Below are 16,139 nucleotides of genomic sequence, written 5' to 3' on the forward strand. Positions count from 1 at the left end.
AACTCAGTAAAGGCTCTGAATCAAACTGAGTGGAAATTTATCCACAACTCAGTCTTCCTGACCCCTTTGCTAAATCTGTCTCTCCATTTGCTGCTTAGTCTTTCTCACATCCTGAGGTTTGTACATGTCTAACATTATATAATTCATTATCAAAGTTTCTTTGTCTTTTTCTTTCTATCCCCCTTTTGCAACACTAACTGCATATCAATATTTAACTGCTTGAGAGCCTCTGTGTATACAGACACACTGCTTAGCTCAATGGGCATGACTTCAAGCACATTATTCTGGAAGGTGGTTTGCTTTCATGTGGATCCTGGCTTACTGGAGCTATTTTTGTCAGCTCATGTCTGCATCACTGTCCTTGAGGGTGGTGTAATACTGCAGTGCTGGGTAAAGTCTTAACTATGAACCCCTTGTATAGGCATCTTAAAAAGCAACCACCTGTGAATCAATTCTTCAGTCTGAGACAAAACCTCACTAGCTTGAATCAAAAGCTCAGTGGAATTTATAATAGAATCTTCTAGAGTTTTTTCGGTCTCTTGAGCCTGTTGAAATAGAGAAACAGAAATCTGATTGATTCCGCTATATCTGCGGTGATTCCTGTGCTCTGTGACAGCCTGTGAGTGGGCAGCAGAGCTGAATGTTCCTCAGTGAGCTTGTAGCTAAGACCTGACTCTGCTGGCACATTTTGCCTGCGTTTCCGTTCATTAGAGACTCAGCAGGGAGTGTAGCAGGTTGGTGAGGATGGCATGCAAGGCACAGCCACCAGGAATGTCCCACACTGGCACTATGAGGCTGCAATCTGCTGTTCCTGTTCAAATTGCTGTGAGCGTTTGTGTGCATGTGTGTGTGTGTGTGTGTGTGTGTGTGTGTGTGTGTGTGTGTGTGTGTGTGTGTGTCCATGTGCATCCGCCTCTTTATGCATTCTGTCCCTCTGAGCTCATTCTGCCAGCTGCTCATGACAGTATCATTCCAGTCCATAGTTTCACTCTGTCACTCAACTACTGTTGCATTTGACAGTCATCACTCATATAGGTAATCCAAGATAGCCATTCTAGCCAGGGAGTACAAATCAATATTCATTCCCATCCTCATTATCCCTATTTAGCAATCCAGTGTCTCACACCATTTGTCCGATCAAGTTAATGGACTCTTCAGCTTTGAACAATACTGTAGAGAACTGAGTGAAACATGAGCGCTCTTATTCAGTGTGAATACGTCTGTGTGCCGCATGCTCCTATCTTTAGCTAGCAAAGGAACAGAAAACATGGTGAGGGTTCAGCCCGTTGCCATGGAGACAATTGTACCTGCCTGAGGCTGCTGAATGATGGCATGAATGATGGGAAAAAGAGCGGGGGAGTACCCAGCTACGAGAACACAATGTGTAACATTACATCCACCATAAAAAAAAATAGGCATTTTACATATCTATATGCAAATAGCTATAATAAATAACTGTTAGACTCCAACCACTTTCAGAAGGCAGAAGTAGTGCAATAAGAGTATATTGTTTTAGGAACCAGATTATATAATAATACTGAATTCTGAACCCACATTTCTTGGAGTCGTTCAGTATGGTTTGATGAAACTGATCCCTCAGGTAATAAGTAATCTAAAGCAGAGGATGAGGCAATAACATTTTGATGAGTATTGTGCATTGGATCTGTCATTTTACACATCTAAAATGCTCTTGGTGAATATAATAAGCTGCATAATACTTCTAATAACTCTGTTCTGAGCTACAGTGCAACTGTGGTTCTGAAAATAAACATAAGGTAGCACACAGGTCTCTGATGCAGCCTCAGTTCAACTGTGCAGACGAAACTAATGAGATTCCAAACCACTGTCCTTTGTGGTTAATTTTAGGAAAGCTTACTTAGATAACTGCGCGACTGTTTATTGGATGTTTGACAGTCGATGAACAAGATCTGCTTATTGGGAATTATCATTGTATCTGTTTGTCTGTTGTTTGGCAGTATTATACTCGCATATGGTCTGGCAGCCCAGTTCTGACAGGCTCAGGAGGAGCTTGGAGAGGGGGAGAGAGAAAGGAGAGAGAGAAGAGAGGGGAGTGAGAGAGAATTAACCAACAGAAGAAGAAAGTGGCTGTACAGTATGTAAGTGAGGGAGTGTGGGGGCAGTCTGCCAGAGAGTGATAACCCCAGCTTAACTCTCAGCCTACATTACCTGCACTTGTACACACTCATTAGTCCACACGCATGCGCACACACTCAGACATGATGGACTGTAGTCTGAGCAGAGCAAAGTGACTTCCAAAGATCTGATAGCAGCCACAAACTATTGGTAAGTCTATGCTTCTCTTTGCATGGATTGATATGATCGCGTTTAGTGTATATGCTTAATCTTCTTTGACTGTCTGTCTATTAAACAACAGTACTTTCAGATTAAGGCTCATATCTGACCTCACAGTGTTGTTTGAAAGGAAAAAGTATAATTACTGACTTAGATGGCATCGTTTTGCTCTGAGCATGTTGTCTTTGATTCAGTAATCTTATAATTCCTCTAAGCTTGGCGTGTTTCTGTGCTTGCAGAATGTGGTAGGTCTTTAACGCCTTTATAATAAGATTTAAAAGGGTCTGACTTTTGGTAACACATTGCTGTCATCTCTGATAGTCTCAAGAGGCTGACAGAGTCACAGTGACAGCAGCACTGTGTTTGGGGAGATCCCCCTACTCATCCCTCTTTTTCTATTGTTTGCTTACTGGGTCATACAAGAAAAAACAAGGCTGAGAAAAATAGTAGCTCCATGTAGGAACATATATTTATAAAATATAATTCTAATGTGATGATCAATCAATGGCATTTAAGTGAAAAAATAAGTACACCCTATGAAAATTGTTGGCTTATTTATTTATTTATTCATTTTACATATTTGAACAAGCAAACATTTGATCCTCTTTGAAACAGTGCCTATTAATGAAGTTGATATACTTGAACAAAACCACAAGGAAAATGAGCTTTTTCAATTATTTATTTAACAGAAATATCCATAGATGTGATATCCGTCTGTGTAAAAAGTAAGTACACCATCAACCTCAGAAGCTCGTATTGCCCCCTTTAGCAGAAATAACTTCTTGTAGGCGTTTTCCATAATTGCCCACCAGTCTCTGACATTTTCTTACTGGAATTTTTGACCACTCTTCCATGCAATATTCTTTCATTTGCAAGATTGCAAGAGGGTTTTCTTGCATGTACGGCCCGTTTCAAATCCCCCCATAACATTTCAATGGGATTCAAATCCGGGCTTTGACTAGCCCATTCCATAACCCTCCATTTCTTCTTTTTGAGCCTTGATTCCTTGGTGGATTTCCTAGTGTGCTTTGGATCGTTGTCCCGTTGAAAGGTCAACTTTTGGTCATGTCTGCTGTTACTGTGGCCAAACAAGTAACATTCTTTCTATCTTTGATTCGTCTGTCCAGAGCACATTATTCTAAAAGGTCTGGTCTTTGCCTATATGCTCATTGGAAAACTGTAGTCTAGCAAAGGCTTTTTCCTGGCACACCTCCCATGCAGGTCAAACTTGTGCAATCTCCTGACTGTAGAAGCATGGACTTTGACACCAACAGTTGTGAGACTTACAAGCAGATCCTGTGAGGAAATTTTGTGGTTCTTGGAGACTTCTGTTTGTATCAGGTTGTCTGCTCTTGGGCTGAATTTGCTGGGATGGCCAGTCCTGGACAAATGACAGTCATTTGAAATCTGCATTTGTAGATGATTTTCCTTACAGTGGAATGATGTATTTCAAATAATTTGGAGATCTTTTTTAATCCCTGGCCAGACTCATAGGAATCCACAATCTTTTTCTGAAGGTCTTACAGAGCTCTTTAGATCTTGGCATGATGACGCCACACACCTCAGTAACAAAGGGAACACTAGATATGGAAGTGGTATAAATAAACACACACACACACACACACACGCACACACACACACTGGTTCATGTCACAATAGACACATATCTGTTTTTGAAAAGCAGTTGTCCTCTGGGATTAGCCTGTTAAACCATTAGCAAAAAGATTAAAGACTGAAGATGACTGTCTCTTTCTGCACTCTAACACTCTTAGCTAGGAAAAATGAGCAGAAACAAATGGAGCTATCTCTTTGCCATGGGGACAGATTGGCTGCTTTTTGTCATACAAGATTGACCGTCTGCCACATTAGGCGAACTGTACATACAATCCTGTTTGCTGTGATTACAGAAGGATTAAGATTTATTCTGAACTGATTGTGAATATTGTGTTCAGTGTACGATTAGAAACACATACAAAGAGAGAATCTTAAATTGTTTAGACCAGCTTCTGACCCTACTCTGTCCACAATACAGCATGGTGTAAATTTTAAGTGAGAATGTCAGCAGGACTTGTAGTGTTTTCTTTGTTCTTTTATATTTTAGTTTAAATAGCAGTGTCACTTGCTGACAGGCCTGAGGAGCGCACCGGCTAATAATGACTGTGTTTCATTGCTCAGCACAGCTGGACACAAAAGCTATTTTCACTTGCCTAAGATGACAGCTTAGGCCTTCCTGACATAACCTTCTGTAACCTGTCCTGACAGTGGTTGTCTTATCCTACACCACTATATATCTGATAGGTTACTATTATGGAGTTATGGGAAAATCACATAAGGGAGACACTTATTGTTGCCTTATATGTCTGTCTAATGGATCCCCAGATCTGCTGTCACTTCTGTTACCTTGAGAGTACAACTACCCTCCATCTGCTCAAGCAGGGCAGAAAAAAACCCTTTTTTCTGATACAAAAGGGTCCAAGCATTGCGTGGCAGCTCTGCTGCCATTGGTGTGTGAGTGTGTGTGTGTGAATGGGTGGATGAGAAATAGTGTAACCACTAAGGTTAAAAAGCGCTATATGAGTGCAGATCATTTACCATTCTATAATTGAGATGAAATTTACACTGCTAATATATAGAGTATTTGTTGTAGCTAAAAGTCTTGCCCAAATTGTTAAAACAATTGAGCTGCTTCACCTTATAAATTTAGAAAGCACAATCCTGAAAACAATTGTACAGATAATTATGTCTGCTACTGTTGCTTGTATGTATTTAGGGGATTTTTTTTTTTTGGAAGTTTTTGGACCTTAGAGAGAATAGAGACAAAAAGCTCAAAAGGCTTGTGCAGGAACAAGTGTCATTTCTATTGCCATAACAATATTGAACATAAGCATTTTGTATCCTGCTTGTATTCAGTTGCCATTATGATACTGGGTATGATACTGAAAATCCACCATTGCAGTGGGATTTTTTTTAAACCTGCTTTGGTTCAAAATGCAAGTTACCACCTGCCAAGGTGTCTTTTATTGTCAACACAATATTACATTTTTCATTGTGTAGGCTTTTTTGTAGATGTGCGCTATTTCTTTTCAGCCCACAGCAAAAATGAATAGGTAGTATAATCCAAATACTAAATAAAAACGCTAAATACAGCTAACTGAATGATGTTATTCATAACAAAGAACAATAAACAACTTTTGGTTGTTTGCAAATCAGATAGATAATGCGTAGTTATGGAGAAAACACTATATAATTACTAAACCAATTAAAATGTCTGGGGAAATTTGAGACATGAGAGAACATTCCCAAAAGTGCACAAGAATATAACATTTGATGGATGTTAGTATAGAAGTCAACTGGAAAAAATGTGAAGATGAAAATTGTAAGTGAAATCTAATCATAGATCATTCTGAAATGTCACTGTGCTGCACTGTGTACACTCAGTTCATAAAGACCAACTCCAGCAGGTTTTTCCGCTGGACACCCTGGTGAGGGAGAGTACCCACTTACCCACAGAAAGGCACTCCATCCTATTTATTTGCTGGATTTTTTGTAGGTATTATTTTGCTGATAGACGAGATTTTGGTCATTTTTACAGCTTAAATACTTGACAGACAAAAATGAGTGAGTGCATTAATTCCTGATTATGACTTTGTAAGGCTCATTGTGTTAGTTGACAAAACATAATGACAGAAAGTCACATTGTTTTTAAGCAGTGGAGTGCTGAACAGAAGTTAAATGTCACTGCAGCATGATAACTTGTGTCACTGAAAATTGTCATTCATTTAAAAAAAAAAAAAGCTTTCAATAGGGTAATAAACTTTATTTGATCATGCACAGAAGTAATGCATATTTATAATACTCTGATTATCCAGTATAGACAATATGCATAGCATACAGTCACATTCAGAATTATTAGTACCCTTAACAAAGACTGGTAAAAAGGTTATGAAATATGTTTAATTAGTTTAATCTCACACCGAAAATATGAATACATTTATATTTAATTGAAGAAAGGTTGTTCTTTTTAACAAAACATATCTTTCACGATTTTTCGTACCTCTAGAATTCTTGTGTACAAATGTAACTGAAACATGTTCCTGTTTATGTTTTACATTTTGAAGAGACATAGCTTACAACAAATGTATTTTTTTTTTTCTGTCTGAAATGCTAAAGCAGTCATCCAAACCTTCCTGTTCCACTGAGGTGAAATATGAGGGGACACAGAGGCCAACTTCCCTTAGTCATAAACATGGGGAAGATTAGAGATACACCAGTGAAATGACACAAAATGTGTTGATCCAAATCAATCAGGCAATGGCTGTAAAAAGTAGCTACACACCTAAAAATGCCCATATCTACTGTTAAGGCATTGATTTTCCCACAGGCACAGTGAGGAGGATGGTTAGAGAGGCAAACCTTTCTCCAAGGACCAAGTTTGGAGATTTGCAGATAGCATTATGGGTCACAATGCTCCAGATATACAATTAGACACCACCTCCATGCCAACAAACTATTTTGAAACTATGCCAGAAAAATAGTTCTTTCCTCCAACCTCAAACATAAGTGTCTGGAATTAGATTCCACTAGATGCTATTGGAACCAGGTCAGATGAGACTAAAGGTGGGTTTAGTTTAAAAAGAAGGATGGGTAATACAGAGGGGAAATAAAATCCCCACTGTTAGTATGGTAGAGGAACTGTGTTGTTGTGGGCCTGTTTTTTCTCCAAGGGCCCAGGTAACCTTGTTAGTAGACATGACATCATCGATTCCATTAAGTAGAGATTAGAGAATCTGGCTATCTGTGCCTAACACTGTAGCTACACCTGGGTCCTAGTTGGCTCTTCTAGCAGGACAAAGATCCAAAATATATTCATATTCAAATTGACATAAAAATGCTTAAATAACAACAGAATCAAGCTTGTGGAATTGAATAAGCAGTCCTCAACTCATGTCAACACCCAATGTTTACTAATCTACATTATAAACAGAAGCTTACTTTTGTTTATAGTCCAACATTAATGCAATAACATATTATGAGAGGAATTGATTTGATTGGATGTCATAGCAGCATACCTAACCACACCCCTTTTTAATGTACACATTTGAACCCAACCTTTTTACAATTACGCTGCATTGTACTACATTACTACCTGCACCAGTCGTCATAAAAATATACAAATACACAGTGCATTATTTTTGCACTCGCATCATGAATCAAAGATAGGCGCCAAAGAGTTATGTGTTAATTGCTCTCTTATTTACTCTGTTGGTCCAAAATAATTGTTATAATAAAATAATCCAAAATAATACAATAGAAAAATCAAGAAACTGCCTTTTTTTCAATAAAGTAGCTGTTATAAAGTTTAATACAATTCTGAATTGGCAAATAATGTCATGTCAGTAAACTTAAATCTGGTTTACTCAAAAACTGCTAAAATATCAGTTTTAAGATTTAAAATAATAGCATAAAATATAAGTTGTACTACATAGAGGGTGCTCAAAATACAGTTATATAAGTTATAAAGTTATAAAAAGTTATATTATGTTATATAATGCTTATAAACGTTAACATTCACATTACCGAGGAAGATACACTTAATGAAATAGCGTTTGCTGTTAAAAAGATAGGGAGATAGAGTAGTAAAATAATTCTAAAGTTGTTTGTTCATTACATTAACATCTCTAATTTGAAGGAAATTACTTTTTACTTTAAAATTCATGTACACAGTTTTCAACAAGGCCCACTAAGCTAACACTAAACTATTGTATTATGGCAATACGGAATGAACTTTCAAACTGGAAAACAAACTTACAGAGGACAACAGTGTTCCAAATATCTCAACATACAAGCCAGTTAGTTATAATAACATGTCTTATTATTCTAAAATGAGCATGCCTACATATCTACTACAAGACTTGAGAAAGAGAGTGTTTAAGTGGTGTGTTTTTCCCACTCCAAGCAAATCTACCATTTTAAAATTCATTTTATTGACTACATACAGTGCATCCGGAAAGTATTCACAGCGCTTCACTTTTTCAACATTTTGTTATGTTACAGCCTTATTCCAAAATGGATTAAATTCATTATTTTCCTCAAAATTCTACAAACAGTACCCCATAATGACAACGTGAAAGAAGTTTGTTTGAAATCTTTGCAAATTTATTAAAAATAAAAAACAAAGAAAGCACATTTACATAAGTATTCACAGCCTTTGCCATGACACTCAAAATTGAGCTCAGATGCATCCTGTTTCCACTGATCATCCTTGAGAAGTTTCTACAACTTGATTGGAGTCCACCTGTGGTAAATTCAGATGATTGAACATGATTTGGAAAGGCATACACCTGTCTATATAAGGTCTCACAGTTAACAATGCATGTCAGAGCACAAACCAAGCCATGAAGTCCAAGGAATTGTCTGTGGACCTCCGAGACAGGATTGTATCGAGGCACAGGTCTGGGGAAGGGTACAGAAACATTTCTGCAGCATTGAAGGTCCCAATGAGTGCAGTGGTCTCCATCATCCGTAAATGGAAGAAGTTTGGAACCACCAGGACTCTTCCTAGAGCTGGCCACCCGTCCAAACTGAGCGATCGGGGGAGAAGGGCCTTAGTCAGGGAGGTGACCAAAAACCCGATGGCCACTCTGACAGAGCTCCAGCGTGTCTCTGTGGAGAGAGGAGAACCTTCCAGAAGAACAACCATCTCTGCAGCACTCCACCAATCAGGCCTGTATGGTTGAGTGGCCAGATGGAAGCCACTCCTCAGTAAAAGGTACATGACAGCCCGCCTGGAGTTTGCCAAAAGGCACCTGAAGGACTCTCAGACCAAAGATTGAACAAAGATTGAACTCTTTGGCCTGAATGGCAAGCGTCATGTCTGGAGGAAACCAGGCACCACTTATCACCTGGCCAATACCATCCCTACAGTGAAGCATGGTGGTGGCAGCATCATGCTGTGGGGATGTTTTTCAGCATCAGGAACCGGGGGACTAGTCAGGATCGATGGAAAGATGAATGCAGCAATGTACAGAGACATCCTTGATGAAAACCTGCTCCAGAGCGCTCTGGACCTCAGACTGGGGCAAAGGTTCATCTTCCAACAGGACAACGACCCTAAGCACACAGCCAAGATGACAAAGAAGTGGCTACAGGACAACTCTGTGAATGTCCTTGAGTGGCCCAGCCAGAGCCTAGACTTGAATCCGTTTGAATATCTCTGGAGAGATCCGAAAATGGCTGTGCACCGACGCTCCCCATCCAACCTGGAGGAGCTTGAGAGGTCCTGCAAAGAAGAATGGGAGAAACTGCCCAAAAATAGGTGTGCCAAGCTTGTAGCATCATACTCAAAAAGACTTGAGGCTGTAATTGGTGCCAAAGGTGCTTCAACAAAGTATTGAGCAAAGTCTGTGAATACTTATGTAAATGTGCTTTTTTTTGTTGTTTTTTATTTTTAATACATTTGCAAAGATTTCAAACAAACTTCTTTCACGTTGTCATGGGGTACTGTTTGTAGAATTTTGAGGAAAATAATGAATTTAATCCATTTTGGAATAAGGCTGTAACATAACAAAATTTGGGAAAAGTGAAGCGCTGTGAATACTTTCTGGATGCACTGTAACCTGCAGATTTTCTTTTTATAGAGGTTGTCCTCCAGGGTAGATTAAGTACTTGGGAACTTTGTTTTATTTCTGCAGGAGGTGTGCAGCAGCCCTTCAAAAAAAATCCTGCAGGATTTTCCCCTTGTGCAGCGACATTCCTGCATGTTTTTATTATACCGAAGGCTCTATTCTAAACCCTACAGGAATATCCTGCACAGTTTTTCAATGTGTCCAGTAAACAACCAACATAAAAATGAAAATCCTGCAGGATTCCTGTAGGGTTTTTTTTGTAAGGGTAATTATATATATATATATATATAAGTTGTGCTATTAAAGTGCTATATATCCGAAGTGCTATAATTAGGTGATTAGGTGCGAGCCTGAGGTGATTTAACTGTGTCTTTCTGCATCATATGTTGATATGTTTGTTTAGTGTACTACTACATGTGTTTCACCATTTTAATTACTTTATTTAACCAAATTGTTTGCTATAACTGTGTTTAACTAAATTAACCACATATAATTTGTTAGTTATCTTGTTTTAAGTAAGGTGATAATTTTTTATAAAAATGTAGATGTAAGATAGACTATAGTAGCCTAACTTAAAGTTCTCAGTTTCGGTTAGGCACAACCATGGGGTCCATGATTTAATAATTTTTTTATTATTATTATTAATATATTTACATTTTTTAATTTTGTTACAGTGGTAGAAATCACAAGTCACATATATGTTATTTTATTTATTACTGCGTTCTTATTCTAATGATTATTACCATGTCTTACTGGTCACTTGAAATGAATATGTTTAATCCAAACCTTAATAACATAAAAAAATAAATAAATAATCATTTTTTTGTTATTAATAACTTAATAAATAAAATAAAGGTCAGCCTATAAAAAATGTTAACTTGGACATAATGTGTTCTCTTGGTGAAACTTTCAGGAATAAAAAGCTCAATGGCTCCAATAAATAAAAAGAACATTTGAATGAGCCTAATAATTGAGTAGTGGATTATGTTCATGAACTAAATCTCTACTGAGGGGGGTATGTGAATTTTATTTTACAGTTAAAGGGTCCGTGGTTCCAAAAGGTTTGCAAAACACTGGCCTAACTGACTTTGTCGGCAGTGACTTTCACATAATCGGAATGTCACACATGCTATAACTGCGTTCATAAACGTACCCTTGGAGAACCAGTTATTTTCTTAGTATACAGCACATACCGTCCTTCATTTTTTACTTCACAATGTGACAGTGAGAGAGTCGAAGGAGCACTTTCCCTGATGTAATGAAGCTCAACTTTAAATAATGACAATTTCATGATTCAAAAATTATTATAAGCATGACTGTTCACATGAGAATTGTTATACTGTACATTATATGTTTTATATGAGTAAATATTAAATAATGTTCTGAACAGAAGAGAAGGAACATACATAAAATTCATTAACCAGGTTATGCAGCAGTCGGTGTATGCTCTCCTACACACAAAATACATCAGTCAGATGTATGCAGTGTTTTGAGCCACAGAGAAGAGTCATCCCTACACTGAATAGATGCTAATCATTCCACCCACCCACTATATACAAACACACTCATGTACACATAACCACTGAACACCAGCATAAGTGCAAAACTTGTGTATCACTTCACATAGCCAGTCTCAACAAATTTAGACCCAACTCATCTGGGGTGCTATAATTCACTGCTGTTACTGAGCACAAGTCTGACAGGTGCTTTAAACCAGTTGTTATACTGGTGTCAAATGGACACTGAACTCTGCCAAGAGGTTTTTTTCACTACAGTGCTGAGAGAGAGACCCACACACACACTTTAACATGCTGTAGATCAACCGTCCTGGTGGAGAATCTAGTATGGATGCTCAACCCTGATTCTCCTATGCTGAATCTCCAGTAACATTTACAGAATAGTAGTCTATAAGAATATAACACGCAACAGAATATTGTAATTTCATCAATGTTTATCAGATTCCTCTAAAACATGAACATGTCTGGAAATATTTGCTGCAGAAATAACTTTAGGAATCATTGCTGTATTTAATTACCCTTGAGGAATAGTGTTTGACATTGAAACCTTATATGACCCTCTTGTACTTAGTGCAAATCAATGGTCTATTTATTTACCAGTTCTATTATTGACTGGCATTCAGATACATCACTGAAGAGGACTCTTATGTAAGCATCTTTCATAACTGCACATTGTTATTTGAATGCCTTTTCCTGACACTATATTCATTTATCTTGCTTGTCATGGGTTGATCTTTGAGTGACAGAAGTGAGGCTTCGCTTCAGCAGACTATTACTAACATGCACAACATAGCCTCTGTCATTCTTCATATCCGATCCATCACAAACCGGCCTTGAATACAGCACTTGGATGCATATGAGAAATATTTATAGATAAAATATGTACAGTGCTTGTTCTGGAAATGTTACGAAAGATTAGCAAGGCTTAGAATATTAAGTTATATTTTTGGAACAATAATTTCTATGGAAAAATCTCCCCTTGACATCTATCTTACCATGATCCAGATAAAAATATCGTATGACATTTTAAGATGTTGTTAATGACATTAGCCACTATCTTTTCCAATACACTGACACTTATTTGCCTTCTCCTGTTACTGGCATGGAATTTGTTGCCTTTTTATCCCTTATTCATTGGCATCCAGTAAACTGAGAGTGACTATGTCATTTCCCAAGTTGAGGTCTTAGTTTTCCAGTCCCACAGATCATATGGCTGGAAAAATGTGACACGTGATATGTCAGAAAAAACACTTCAACCATGTCTACTCTTTCAATTTGACAGTGCGATAGTTAGCACTATCACTACCAACCCAGTTATCCCTCAGGGAGAACACAGAATTGTTACAGAAATTTCTTGCACCTTTTCACCTTTTTCTTCCAAACCCCACTGATTTTTCAGCTTCACCCAACCAGAAAGTGTGCCCGCCTTTACCAACCATCCACCCACCCATAGTCTAATTTTGGCTTCTTTTCTCTTGCTTTCTGCCTGTACCCCCTTCATTCTCCGGCTGTATGCATCGCTCAGACGAGATACTTTCTCAGCTCTCTGTAGCAGAGTCAGTATGGAGGAGGCTGAACTATTACGGGAGAGACTACAGGCCATCACAGTGAGTATAGTACTAGAAATAGTACTACATTTTCATATATAATCATATTTTTATGCTTGCATGTTGATTTTTAATCAGTCTGCATGGCTTATTCAGGCTTAGAAAAAAATTTCATTCTTAAAGGATTCTTCAGTTGTAAAATATTCAAGGTTTTATGCAGAACCCTACAACAAATTGTTTCCTTAGAAATAGAAATGAAGTAGAAAAGTAGAACCTTTTTTTTTTTTTTGGAAGCTAAGAACTTTTAATTATCCAATGAACCCTGAAAACCCCCTGGAGAACCCCATCCTCTAAGAGTGTAGGATCACTAAACATGCACTCTAAACATGCATTTGTCATATTTTATATTCTTTACACATTTTAAAAACTTCTCGGTATACTGTAAGACGAATGTAAGGATTATATTTTTGCCTAAAGAACACCTGTAACATTGTCTCATAAGCTACTAAAGCTGAATATCATATCTCCTCATCTATACATCTGAAAATAATCTATTCTTAAAAAGATCCTGATAGGAATCTCATTAGGAAGCGCTGCTGTGATTGTTCATTTGAATGTATTGGAATGTTACAAAATCAGAGTCTTATTTCCATCCTGATGCCCTACTTCTGGTTGGAGTTCTCATCAATAGGAAGTCACATGCTGCTGCTGAGGATGGCCTCACATGGTACAGCCTAAAGATCATTGAGATTGCTGAGGATGGTACCACTTAAAAACCATGAAGATGGTTTTGGACCTCAATTCATATGAACAGTTACAGTATGCTACGATGGCTAGGACTACAATTGCTATTATAGCCTCAGCATTGCAATTACCACAAACAGTTTTGCACTCAAGTCTCCATCAGTGAACGGTGGAGAAGTTCAACAAAACAGACTTCATGTAAAAACTGTAATGAATTTTCCTGGTTACACAACTGCACTATTTGACCATGTAGTATTAGCACATGTTTAGAAGGGAATTATTTATAATCGCACTCTCCGGTGTCACCCAGATGAGGATGGGTTCCCTTTTGAGTCTAATAAAACTGAATTGAATTGGTAATATTGTTCAATTTAGGATGCACGGTTTAATTAGGGTTTATCAACTTAATTATTCCATGATCCAAAACTGACAACAAGGCAAGCCTTCAAGGTTCTGTGGCCAAATTATGTGCAATGTCACACTTGATGGCGATGTGCTTTAAGACAATTTGTGTCCTCTGTTTATGTGCAAGATCAGTGTTACATCAGTCATTCATGGCATAATTCATCAGCGGATCCTAAATTTCATTAAAATATGTCAAATTGATACAGATCCAGTATTTCAGACCAGTATTAGCCTCAATAGTGATACTTGGTATTGATTTAGATCTTAGTTAGTTTAATTCTTAGCCTTTTTGTCCATTTGCTCTTGAAGAACAGGACGATATAATTCTGATTGTTACAAATTTTTTGTGGTAGAGGAAAATCAATTAGTGTTTTCTCCATGATTTATTTATTTATTTATTTATTTTCATTTTCTGGAAATTGTGTTCAGGCCCATGTTCTGGTTATGTTTTATACATTATTGTTCCTGCAAAATCATCTAATTTTACACCTTATGCATGGCTTAAAGGTTCTCTTACAGAAAATGTTTCAACAGGATTAGAAAATGTTCTCCATATTTTGCACATACCAGTATCATAAAGAAGCAGCTATAGCAAGTGACCATGGAATGAGTTCACCTCAGCTTTATAGAACTGAATAGATTGATTGTTTTCAGGATTGTAAAGACTAATATGTTTTTGTTGATCTGTGTGTTGAAACAGGAGAAAAGAAGAATACAAGAGGACATTGCAAAGAAAAGGAGAACGATTGAGGAAGAGAAATTAAAACTTCAGTATCTAAAGGTATATAGTGTCCTACAGTTTCACATAGTTGTATGACTTATTTGAGGTTCTGTAGTTTTAGGTCTTGACCTAGGTAAGAACTATAACAGAGAAATCTCTGTTGTCCAAATAGAAAAAAGCCCTGCGGGAACAGTGGCTCATGGATGGCCTGAGCAGTCAGAATGAGCAGGAGGAAGAAGCCATGAGGGCACAGGCTCAAGAAGAGCAGCAGCAGGCCCTGCTCTTGCAACAACAAATCTACAGGTACTCCAAACAATAGGACTGCTTCAGTTTTTGGGTGTCTATTTCTGTTATTTTGTTTGAGTTCATGTGTGGGTTTCATCATATGTAGTCATCAGCATTAACACAATTAAATTCAGTTTGATGTATATAGTGCTAAAGTAAAGGAAACGTAAAGCCAGATGTTCAGTATGAGCATTTTGGAGTCCAGGGACTAGCACAGCGACAGCAGTTTAGGTACAATCTACAGTATACAAGTAAGATTATGCAATAATCAAGGGTGAATCTTGAGTATAAACTGTTTTTGAGATATCTTTAGTGTCCACATGGAACCATTCACAGTAGTAGAAGGTGATTCACCAGTGCAGAGGCTCCAAGTAGAAGTAGTTTGATGATGAATTGGGCAGGTCTGAAGGGTGAGAGGAGCCACAACAGATGAAGTGTGTCAGGATCAAGCATCTACATCATGTCAGGCAGCAGGAATACACATACAGCTCAGAGAGAGAGAGAGAGAGAGAACAGATTATTAGGTATACTCTAATCCTACAGTGGTTTAAAAGGGAGTCCAGCAGGTCTAGTTATGTTAGTTAACTAAAGGGAATGTGAGAAGGTAGCATAGGCAGGAAGGCACCCTGGGATTTCAAAGTCTTTTCACTTGACCATCAATGAACCTGAGAGGGGTGCAACAGCATTAAAACAGCAGTTTACTAGAACTCTTCATACCCTTGAACCCTGTAGCTTTACCCAAGAGAAACGTTATATAACAAAATACAAATTGCAAGACTTTTCAATAGCTGAGAGCTTTGCAGGAAAAAGATCTGCACCGTGCCGTAGTCTTCATTATTCTAAGTACTAATCTCTTTATTCTTGAGAGGGAAGTGATTGAGAGGATTATTTAAGCAGGATTACTCCTAGTAATTATGAATTTCAAGTGTTAAACAATATAGTTTCCCTGTGTAGAATTACATATTCTGTCTACTGACATCAG

General features: G+C 37.7%; 1 protein-coding gene across 2 annotated transcripts in view; it reads left to right on the plus strand.

Moving 5' to 3' along the window:
- The first annotated feature begins 1,911 nt into the window (after nt 1-1,911).
- palmdb (palmdelphin b) overlaps nt 1,912-16,139 on the plus strand; it is a 36,331-nt gene continuing 22,103 nt past the window's right edge. For both annotated transcript variants that reach the window (XM_053630473.1, XM_053630480.1), the window contains exons 1-4: nt 1,912-2,304; nt 12,981-13,062; nt 14,852-14,932; nt 15,045-15,175. In XM_053630473.1, the coding sequence (XP_053486448.1) occupies nt 13,018-13,062; nt 14,852-14,932; nt 15,045-15,175 (257 nt within the window). In that variant the 5' untranslated portion in view covers nt 1,912-2,304; nt 12,981-13,017. The remainder of the gene's footprint in view (nt 2,305-12,980; nt 13,063-14,851; nt 14,933-15,044; nt 15,176-16,139) is intronic.

This window comes from Ictalurus furcatus, chromosome 1 (assembly GCF_023375685.1).
Source record: "Ictalurus furcatus strain D&B chromosome 1, Billie_1.0, whole genome shotgun sequence".
NCBI lineage: Eukaryota > Metazoa > Chordata > Actinopteri > Siluriformes > Ictaluridae > Ictalurus > Ictalurus furcatus.